We start from the raw sequence: 11738 nt of genomic DNA, 5'->3' as shown, positions 1-11738 counted from the left end.
CTATCCTATTAGGTTGGGTTGGAAGCTCGGGGATTTCATAGTGTTGTTCATGATTTTGCTCAAATTCAAATGGAAGCATATAACTCTTTATGATCAAACCAATCTCTATATCAAGCAATACTTATCCTCTCTATGCTGCCAAGTGAAAACACAAATGAGCACTATTCAGTAACTCGATGGATTTGATGGAACCTAAAAATTTTTCCGCATCTGCCCGATTTCTAATAAATTGAAATATTGCAGGACCTCTTACCGGATCCGCTTTACCAATATTTTGAAGGTCAAACCTCAGTAGTGATGACCATGACGAAGTTACTCAATTTAATTCGTTCGCGGCTTATCTCTTACTAGTCAGATTTGAAGAGAAAATCGTTTAATGTGATGTTGTTCTTATGTGGGATCCGTCAGTGTTATTTTAACTGTCATGATGACCGCCCAATTCTAAAAATCGATATTTGGTTTTCGCCCGTTCTATTGAGTTATAGCTCAAGTTTGCAGAAAACATTCACAATCATACAAATACAACATTGAGTTCTCTACTAAACTTTATATTTCCATATAAATAAAGATTACATAAAATATTCTACAATGGTAAGTATACATATAGTCTTATAATGAAAATGTATATTATGACGATCAAAAAATTCCCATTCATTTTCTGAATACTTTAGAACAAATAAAAATTTAATATACTTTCGAAATTCGGTAATGTCATGATCCACTTATCGTTTAGCCATCGAAGTTCACTGTCGATTTACAAATCTTACTTTGTATGGCTTTGGCGTCAGCGTAATGCCCGGTTGTAACACCACAGATGGCAATGCCTCTTCACACAACTCGATACGGAAACGGTGGACGATTTTGGTGAGGAACGAGAACAGACAGGCACGAGCTAAAGCATCGCCCAAGCAACGACGACGCCCTTGACCGAATGGCATAAAGTACTCATCGCGGAAAACCTTACCATCAGCATCGAGGAAACGTTCTGGCCGAAAGACTTCCGGATCACCCCAATGCGCTTTGTCCATATGTACCACACGCAGACCAATCAGCACGGTTGTATCTTTAGGCACATTATAACCGCCGAGTGTAGTGTTGCGTAAGGCACGTCGCGGGCCGGTCACTGGTGTTATGTGGAAATAACGTTGTACTTCCATAATGAAGGCGCTCGTATATGGAAAGTATTCGCGATTACAAAGATTAACGGGAATTTTATGTTTCTCCAAATTATCGGTGATTTCGTCATAAACACGCTTTTGCACATCACGATGAAGGGCGAGCATCATTAGCGCCAAATCGGTGGTATTGCTGGTGGTTTGTGAGCCGGCAATGAAGAAGTCCAAGATTGTCATTGTCAATTGGGTTTCACTGAAGGTACTGTTCTCCGCTTCATCACTGTGTTCATTCATCTCCCGTATGTAGGCATAGATCAGATCACTTTCGGCATTCTCTTTCGTAATGCTAGCGCGATGTTCGTTAATCGCTTCCAGGAAGAATGCATGCATCTCTTGATTCATTTGGCAGATCAGGTTGTAGCCAGTCCAGTTGGGTGCAAAATAACGCAACCAAGGCATTTGCGACAATACGCCACCACAGATGTCGAAAACCTTCGAGCGCCGATTCAATAATTGCAGTAGTTTTTGCAAACGCTTATCGCTACGTCCGATACCCTTACCGGCTGTTAAGGTCCACAAAACGTTAAGCACGCTTGGCGCCAGAAACGAACCGGGCCAGGTAGGCTCGCCATGCAGCTCATCGATATATGTCAGTAAGCTGTCGGCTTCTTTTTCAATGTACTGCTCCATCTCTGTGCGTCCGTAGCCGACATGTCGCATCTGTCGCATAGCAAAACTACGATGCTCCTGCCACAGTTGTCCGTCTGTGCAGGTGATGCCTTTGCGCGTGCCCATTGTGCGCAGGCGTAGAAAGAAATTATCGGGACGTCCATCGAATACTTCGCTTATGTGCACCTCGTGCACCAATGGAAACGAAAGTGCAACCACGACGTATTCGCTGCCCAGTTTGATACCTAAAATATCGCTGTTGTATTTTTTGGACCACTTCTCAAAGACCAAATGTTGGCCACCGCTGGCACGTGCCTCTTTGCGCAGTTGTATGGTGTTGCCCATCCATGGTATAAAGTCGGGACCTTTAATTATAGAAAAAAAAAAATGAAATTATTAAATGAAAGTGAGTAGTGACTAAATGTGTATATAGCAGGAGGATCAAAAAGAAGTATTTCATTTAGTTGATAAGGTGGGTAGCGACTATGAAGATTCGCCATATCAGCAATTAATATTTTTTATGATGTTCACCAAGCCGAAGTTTCGACGAATCCAAATTTGAGCTCGAAACTATTCAGACACAGAAGTGTTTGATTTCTTAACTAAAAATAAATTCTACAAGAAAATTTTGAATTTACAAAAAACAGTCATCGTAACCTTATCAAATTCCAACAGAGTTCAAACGTAACAAGCAGAGTAATTTGAATCGGAGACAGCTGTTATTTATGCGCCCTGCGTAAAACTATTTTCAAGTTCTTGGCTTCTCTAAAAAGCAGTCAAAAAAACGTGTATGAAGATAAGGTTCTGGTAGATAGCCCACCCTATCAATGCTAAGCAATAAATCTATCGTCCAAAACTAACTAACAGAAGTTTGGTGTACCAAAATACCATATCAGTAGCTGTTATGACCCAGCTTTTTGATATGTTCGATAATTACGTATATTTTCTTGTTTAGTTAATTTATAGCTCTCGCTCGATTTCAGTTCGTAGTAACACGCTATCGAACTATGGTATTGGACTACTGTGGTTGGATGAAAATAAATAGCTCTGTCAGCGATTCGATCGTGTATTCTATACGAATATGTATAATCGAAAACAAATAACAAAAAAGCAAGCTCTACATCTGGCGAGTATTGTTTGAGAAATGAGTATTGTCGTGTCTAAAGAAACCAAATTAAAACTTGTGGGCATGGAATTATTCAAAATTCATAGTCTCCTTCTGCTTCAATACATACAGCTTTTTGCATGGTCCAAAAGCATGTCGCACGAGTGTTTCAGTTGGCCGGTATGGCCGCCAGTATGCCGGTGCAAGCCTTTTGAGTTGCCTCTACGTCTGCATAACGTTTTCCTTCCATGGGCAAATGCATTTTTCCGAATAGGAAGAAGTCGCACGGTGCCATATGATGTGAATACGGGGAGTGGTAAATGGTTAAAATGCGATTTTTGGTCACAAGCGTGGATTTTTTTTCGTCGTCAAGCAATATTTGGTCGTCAGTCAATTTGTGCGGAACAAACCGTGCACACACCTTTCGTAAGCCCAAATGTTCGGTCAAAATGGGACAAATCGAAGTTTTGGAGATGTTCAATTGCATTTTCACGAATTTCAATGATGATTTCGACTGAGTTTCGATGGGACTTTGAAAACGTTGAAGCCACTCGTGCACTCTGCTACGAGATAGGCAACCATTGCCATATATTTTTCGTAGGGGCATTCGAATATTCGAAATTTCGAATTATTTGACGCGAATCGAACCGAATTATTCGATCCGAGATTCGACCCGCATATTCGCATTATTCGAATAGTTCGAATAATTCAAATAATTTTTATATTTGACTATTTGCATGATTTTTTAATTAGCGCCAGTAGTATCTGAATCTCGTTCATGCATCTGTCATTCTCGTTTCAAATATTCAAAAAATAAAACATTGGTTATTTTTTATTATGTTGTTGTTAATAAATGTCTAAATCTAAGGATTCGACTCGAATCGAAATGGATTCGCATACCCCTAATTTTTCGGTAAAAGTTTTATTAATTTTAAAACAAAATTTAATGTTGGCTCTTTGGTCGAAGCTCATTTTCGCACCGATAACACAAACATACTGACACATAAAACGCAATAACTTCACTTCCAATCGATGAAATGTCATGAAATTCTCACAGGACAATCGATAAAGATAGCAGATTCTAACGCACCAGTCGACATATAGATGTCGCCACCAAGGGGAGCTAGGTTCAAAAAGTCCTGTTTACTTTGAAACGCACCTTGTATATATGTATCATTAGTATTAGTATGTGCATATATATGTACTTTGCAACATAGTTAACTAAGTTAAGATCTAAATGGTAAGTTTAAGGGATATAGCCTGAGGATTTTAGACGGATTTCTTCGAATTAGTTCTACCTTCGGTTTACTTGCAGTTCCCCAGATTTTTATTCCATATGATTTTTAAATCTTTTTATATAAGATCACTTTACTTTTAAGGCTAAGATTTAGGACCCAGTAACCAGTACATTTTTATCGTCTGGATTTTAGCTGAACTCGTCTAGTTTTATGTCAGTCTTCTGTCTAAGTGCATCCCGAGGTACTTAGCGCTATTGAAATTTGAAATAATTATTTAATTGAGATTGACGCTGAGGCAATCTCCTGTTTTCTCGATGAAGATAACATGCGCTGGATTATTCGACGAAGAAATATTTTGGAGAAATCATTATAATTGCGGCACATTTTCATTGTGTAAAAAAGTGGCTAAGCCTAGGACTATAATTAAATATTAAAACCAAAAATAGCAGGCATTTCCTTAGCAAATTGGCGATTTAGAATTTTTAGCCACTCTACTTCTTCTTGGAATTCAGTCAGTTTTACCTAAGGTATTCGTTTATTGAGAGATAATTACTTTTTTCTAGAAGTTTGATCAAACTCGGCTATAACCGCGTAAGGGGTATCTACACAAATAATAGTTCCAGAATGAGGGGTTTCGTATTATATGCATTATACGTGTATAATATATTGGTATAGAAACAATCTAGCAATCCATCATTGAAGTATACTCCAGTAGCCCTAATTAGAAAAACTTCTTGGAATTTAAAAAGTTCAGTCTTTCAAGCAGATGCAACGACTAGCATGTTAAGCATTCCTTAGATTTATACAGACGTCGAAAGAGTCCTGGTAACTTAAGCTATTGGAAAGTTTGAGCTTGAAACCAGTAATATTCAACATGGTATCAATTTAGCAACAAAACATGGACTTTCATCTTGGGCAAATAATTAAAACCCAGCTAGATCATGTAATCTTTGGAGATTCTTCCATACGAATAGATCAAGACTCTCCAGTAATGAGATTATTCTCGACGATATGCGATGGAAAAATCCATTATGCCAAAGGGATTTATCCAAATAAACCTTAATTTAAAACTTACCGTTTTAAACATGGTTACATCTCCGAAAAAACAGCCCTTGGCCAAATAAAATCCGGGCCTATTCCGGTAACGTAGAACCGGCTGTCATAGGAATTCTACCAAACCAAACCACTACCCATTGCAGACGAAGAGCTCAAGTTGCCGCAATAATCTAGTTAGCTTGCGCAGCTTCGTTCTGGATGCTGTAGCAGGTTAAACTCCTACTTATCCAGAATCGACCCCGACATATCGAACATATGTCCAGCATGCAGCGAGTTCCGGCATGACTCTAATCACCTCTTTGCATGCACAGCTAACCCTAAGGTCCGACCCCGTCGGAACAGAACGTTTCCTGGTCCTACCGTTGGTTGATCTCAATGACAACTTATCTGAACCTTACCACGCTAACGAGGACTAGATAACCATTACAACAACATCAAAATAAAACCTTTGCATCGCTGACATTTCTTCATCAAACCAAGCGAAATTCCTTTATAAAAACCAGCTTTACTCGATGTTTTGAGAAGGTCCTATTACATTAAAATTATTCAACAAAATAACTGTGAAAGTAATTTATGATTTTAATAAGTTTAAATTTTACAAAAAATAACAATAATCATCTTAAAGCTCTCTGAACAGACGTATTTATAATTTATATAAATCAGCAATGGAACCCTGTAAGTTGTCATATCCCAATTGAGTGGAAGTCTATTGGAGCGCTTTTGCATAAATAAAAGTATGTAAATGCACATATCTACATAGATTTTAGTTAAATCGACACCTGGCAGCCGCAACAAACCGTCACCGCAAATGGTCGCACGTCCTCAGACGGGCCTCTGGTTGATGGTTACTGACAGCTTTTGGCGTGGCTTGTCGTAGCAAGTGTGCTTCGAATCCAAATGGAATATGCCTAATGGGTTTCTAAACATCAGTTTATTTAGCAATAATAGCAACAAAGCAATATACGAGTACATCGGTAATCAGAACTCTATGAGCCGAATGTGTATTTTTGTTGTAATTGCGTGCCATTACAAAGGTAAGAATGTGTGTTTCAAATTCCAGATAAATAAAGAGGAAGTCGCAATTTATAAACGCCGTGGCTTAATATGTGTCACGAGGCCATTAAGATTCTTCCAATGGGTTTTTCTTCTTCAAAGGATAACCGAAAAAATTATTGGTTGCACGCGTAAGTAATTTCTGATTGGATTTTTTGCTCTTAATTTGATTGCGAAGAATAGTGGGATGTAACACAGTTAACTGGCTTTTGCAAACGTCCATACATATTTACACGATTAACTGCAGTTTATTGACGCACGAACCTGTTCGAAAAATTTTGCGATTTTTCTTACCAAACATTATTGGTTTGTTCACATCCGTATATATGTACATATATATTAATATACATATATTTATGTGTCAAATAAAGAAATAATATCAGGTGACTACCGTTAAAAATAAATTAAAACAGTTAATTTGTTACGTTTGAATATTTCGAATTAGCTACACATTCGAATGCATTTTTGCTTTATCACGAAAGAATTTGAAGTTTTTATAACCGTTACATTGGCACGAGGCTGACCTTCCCTAAGTGTGCCTGTGTCCATGATAAAAATTACTCGTATTACGTAAGTTTTTTTCAGAGGATGAACGTTAACTGACAATCAATGTCTGACAAGAAAGTGGTGCACAGAAAAAAACGAAGTTAAACTTTTTTGCTCAGCCAGCATCAAAATCACTTGATAGGTTTGTTCATTACTATTGGTAGTCGAAAAAGTCTTCCATCAGATACTCAAGAAAAGTACGATAGGCTAGCAGTCTCGACGGATGTTTGTAAAAACAGGAAGACTAATCGACTCTGCTGAGGCAGAGAACATCAAACAATTTATTTTCTACTGAACTTCTTCCATTTTTCTCGTTTCATGGAGGTTCCTCTGTTTGTAAACAGTCGTCTATTACTCATTTCTGCTGAATAGCGAATATGGTGAATTCCCTGGTTGAAGTTCTTCCGCTCTGTTAGCCGTCCAATCGAACATCATAGAAAATTGGATTTGCACCTTCTCTATGTATTTATGTTCTTTGGCTCCAGTCATTATAGTAAGTTCACCTTGGAATTCGATATACCCACTTATATGTCTGTACAAGTATTCAGAGATTCTTACCTAATTTAAGCTTAAATGACTGGACTATATGGTATTTTATGGATCTATCATTGATGTTTTATCTGTTGATAAAACACCTGATTCCAACACGTCCATTTCCAACGCAAAATGTCAAATTTTCATAGTAATTATAAACAAAATCTTAGCCTTGTCTCGTTCAAGTCTGCACGAATGAATGTATTTTCTGTCAAATGCTCTCTCGAAAAGAAACGGAACAATTTTCTGCTTTTTCGAATAGAGTGAACTTATTTCCTGCAACAATTTGCAATGTACTGGATCTAGTCCTCCATACTTTTTTAATTAACTTTAAAAGAGTACCACTTGTTCTAAAAATCTATGTTTTTGAATGAAGAAAGTGTAAGCTCACCGATTGGTGAGCTTTGACACGATCGATATCGCAAAACCGTAAAATAATAACAGCTTTACAGATCGAGTTTTACAAAATTGTATTGAAAATACGCTCGAATAATTACTATAATCAAAAGTAGTTCAGCTCGAATAAATTACTCACTTCCCAGTTGTTGCCTTTCATTTCGAATTCTCAAGTGGGACACATGCCTACAAAACAAATAATAAAATGAAAATTCACACTTTATTGGATGCATTGTTTTCATGCGACCCCATTTATATAACAAGCGTTACTAAGATGAAATACAATGCATATCATATTTAATTAAATTAAAATTCAGGCCATTTTAATTCAATTATTTTGTTGAATAGCTGTGGTGGGTATAAATATGCAGGTACGCACTATCTCTTGATCCTAGCCGCCCAATATGGGTCTTTTCCCAGCACTTCGTGGCAATATTCCAAGTGTATTTGAGCCATGAAATTATACATAAGACCCATTACGAAAATCTCTGTCTTATTGCACATTTTATTTATTGAATAATATCAAAGCGACCACCACAAATATTAAGATACGTTTGAGAAATCTTTGAGTAATTTACTTCCGATTACCAGATATATAATAGCTTATTCTTACCTTAACTCTTAACCAGAAAAGGTAAGAACCTCAAATCGGAGCTCGACAAGTTGCGAACAGAGAGTTCAAACATTGATGGATTTTATGTAGTTAGATTTTCAAAAAATCGATTTTTTTTTAATGTACATTCATATATTTCAGAATACACACATAAAATTTCATATCGTTCCGGTGAATATTTTTGAAATTACACTCAAATTTGATTTTGAACTTAACGAGTTTTTCTCAAAATGGTGCTTTCAAAGTCGGTTACCAACATTCATCGAAAAGGCTAACCAAACTTTAACACGAGCTTTTTAAATATATTTTTTAGTAATTAATCGAAGATTTTTTCTCATCGATAAATATTTTTTTCTTTTATAAACAATTTAAGTCTGAAATTTTGGTAAAACATCTATTTTTTTGAGAAAACGCCATTTTGTCAAAAAATTATTATTTTCCTTATTCCTTCGTTTAATTTGCATTTAAAATAACTTTAACGAAATCTGGCTGGTTTTCGAATATCAGAGGATTCAGTTCAGAGATATAGTCGTCACTGCAAAACGTATTTTTTTGGGAGAAACTCCTGAAGAACAGCTGTAGTTCCTTTCCAAATAAATATTTTTACTAATACTAAGTCTTAAATTTCAGTTAAAAGATACCATGATATGTGTACAAATTTTTCGATAAATTCTGGAAAATTTGTTTTTTTCGACCTTCTAACTGTATATACCCCCTTATTAGTTCATAATCTTGTAAAACTAATGGGCCCATCAATATCATCAATATAAATTAAAACTGATATCACCTTAATAAAGTTCTACGATATCTACTATTCGTGACCGGTTGCAACAATAATGGCCGACTGCGTGATCACAACTCGTTGAAATATAGCACCTAAATGAAACATAGGTAGATAAAAAATACCTATAGGTTCGAAAAGATCCGAAAAAACCTCTTCACAGTAGTAGCAACTTGTAATAGCGATTTTCTCACGATCGTATTCTGGCGCCGATCGTTTTGAATCACGTATGCTATGGAAGACATATTGATAATCCATGTGTAGCTACATTCACAGGTCAATGTCTTAGTTGGAACACACGAAGGAGGCGTACACAAGAGATGGATGATGAGAGTATATCTTATTTCAAGGAGCTAATTTTCAAGCTCTCAAAACCGCATGACGCACTTTCAAATTAATTGAATACACGCCCATAGCGTTTTTAAACAGTCTGCCGAAAGTGCGGTTTCATGAATTTGGATCCAGCGGTTGACCGTTCCTACGACAGTCGGGTCTACGTAGTTGGAACGGACCCGAGCTATCAACTCGGCAGAATTCTGCCGCTACAACAACTTCCAGTGGTTGATCACTGTCTTGAAACATTTCTGTTTTACGGACGAAAAATCAGAGAAGCTGACACCTAAATTTAACGAATTTGCTAAAGTAAAGTGGAATTAAGGAAATGTCATGAAAACTAAATATAAACCTTAACATAAAAAAGTACTGTTATAACAGCTAGTAAATTATAGCTTTTAGGAAGTAATTGCCTTTATTGAGAATTTAGCACATGCACAATAGAATTAACTCATTTCGCAAGGTTCGCATAGACATGCCACCTATATTTATAAATACCGAGCGAAACTTGAGATCATTTAACTATTTGTTTACAACCTTACTCGTCTCTTCTTACCTGGTGGAAAATTCTTTGGGCGCTTCATTGACTGGATCAATGAGTAGAGCACATAACCGACTATAGTCGCGACTAGGAAGAGTACAACACTCATTTCCAAAGTTTTAATTTGCGCGGCTGCTCAGAAAGACCCGTCAGTTTCTTTTTCTAATATTCCACGATCAGATAACACACGCACGCGTTATGCAAACCGACGCGATCAAGAATTTTAATTGATTAGCACAAATCTCTGAATTAATTTATGATATTAACTGCTTTTAACTATTAGCTGCTGCTTTTCTGGTTGTATTTGTAGGTCCTTAAGAACGCTCCGTCGATTTTAGCGATTAAATTTTTGGAAAACGTCTTCTCACGCCGATAACTCAGCGAAAACTGATCGTCGGCGACTGGCTCTTGCGGTCTATCAAGCGCTGGCGTTTAACGAACAATTCATTAATTTCTTTATTCCGTCGCTTATTCTCTTTTTTTTTTTTGTTATTACTGTTCATTTGTATTAGCATTGTGCTTCTTTTATTTATTTATCTTTTGTCAGCACGACTAACTACCGGCAATTTTTTGTATGCCGACAGCATGCGTCGGACGCGGCACGCTCTCCCGAATTCGATTTAACTAGCAAGCTTGCTTGTTGTTGTAGTTTTTGGAGGGTACGCGTATTGTGCTTAGAATATGTGATGCGTGCAGATAGAATTAGAAGAATACATAAGTGGAATAAGTCGGGCTACTACTTTTGGATAAGCATTAGATGGATCAGAGCAGACATGGACGTACACAAAGTGGGGGTAAGAGGTGTGCCATGTGAGACCAAAGAGATTTTAACAATGAAGAGAGCGTTAAAGGTGGTAACAATCCATTAGAATAATTCACACCATGATAATACTTTTGCTAGTTCTACGTAGATATCTAATGAGGAGGGGTGTGTAAAAGAGCTTATTCTGGTATACATTGTTACTGACGGCGCCATGAACTCAGCACATTTAAGATATGCAATTATAATAGTTTGATGCTGTTTGGGCAAGCTTTCTTTACAGTTCTGGGTTAAAAAAGTGGCTAACAATTTCATGTACAAAGCAGTAACCGGTATAAGTAAATGACATATCCAAACTAATCTCTGTTGAAAAAGAAAGTACACTTCCAATTTAAAATAAACGTCTTCAACACCTTCAATTTTGAAAATAATTGATTTAGTTAAAATTTCCCCGCATTGCTTGATAGTTCAAACTTCTCCTTCTAAATGTGACAAATAGGGGTAAAATCAGAATGAAAGCTTTTACTTTATGCGCTTTTCTCTGTTTTAAATGTTTCTCTGGCGTTAAATATAATATTTCATGTTTTGTTATTTTCATCTCAAACGATTCGGTAAACTGAACTTACATACAATTTTTTAAAATTTAATTCGATCCAATTGAAATACAAATGATACCATTAAGAGGTATTCTACTGTAAATATTCTAATAACTCGATATTTTTATTTATTTTCAAAGTTTAACCTTTCATAAATATATTCTGGAAAGGATTTGTCTCAACCAGCTTTTCGCGAAACAACTTGTTTCAAAGACTTTGTCGTGATTTCTCAAAATCTACCTAACCCATTTGGCGAGAGTTTCCTCCATAGTTTACATATGTACATACATATGTATGTATGTATGTCTCTATGCACTTATGATCAGAGATGTAAAAATATTGTAATATTTTGGGGTATTCGCAATTTAGCAAAACAATTTTTAGTGCGAAAGCAGCATTTTC

The 11738-nt window shown here is 36.6% G+C and overlaps 1 protein-coding gene across 2 annotated transcripts; it reads right to left on the bottom strand.

Moving 5' to 3' along the window:
- Positions 1-532: 532 nt before the first annotated feature.
- On the bottom strand, positions 533-11168 carry LOC125778705 (probable cytochrome P450 305a1). 2 transcript variants are annotated; one of them, XM_049457768.1, is made up of 2 exons: positions 11071-11168; positions 533-2149 (listed from the first exon to the last, which is right to left on the bottom strand). In XM_049457768.1, the coding sequence occupies exons 1-2, from the start codon at positions 11087-11089 to the stop codon at positions 744-746; spliced, it is 1425 nt and encodes a 474-aa protein (XP_049313725.1). In that variant the 5' UTR covers positions 11090-11168; the 3' UTR covers positions 533-743. The 2 variants fall into 2 exon arrangements, with proteins under 2 accessions (XP_049313725.1, XP_049313724.1); XM_049457767.1 differs by lacking the exon at positions 11071-11168 and adding an exon at positions 9996-10403.
- Between the last annotated feature and the right edge of the window lie 570 nt (positions 11169-11738).

Source organism: Bactrocera dorsalis, chromosome 5 (assembly GCF_023373825.1).
Source record: "Bactrocera dorsalis isolate Fly_Bdor chromosome 5, ASM2337382v1, whole genome shotgun sequence".
NCBI classification, from domain to species: Eukaryota; Metazoa; Arthropoda; class Insecta; order Diptera; family Tephritidae; genus Bactrocera; species Bactrocera dorsalis.
Note: the sequence above shows the minus strand (reverse complement) of the source record. Positions and strands in the feature narration are given on the sequence as shown.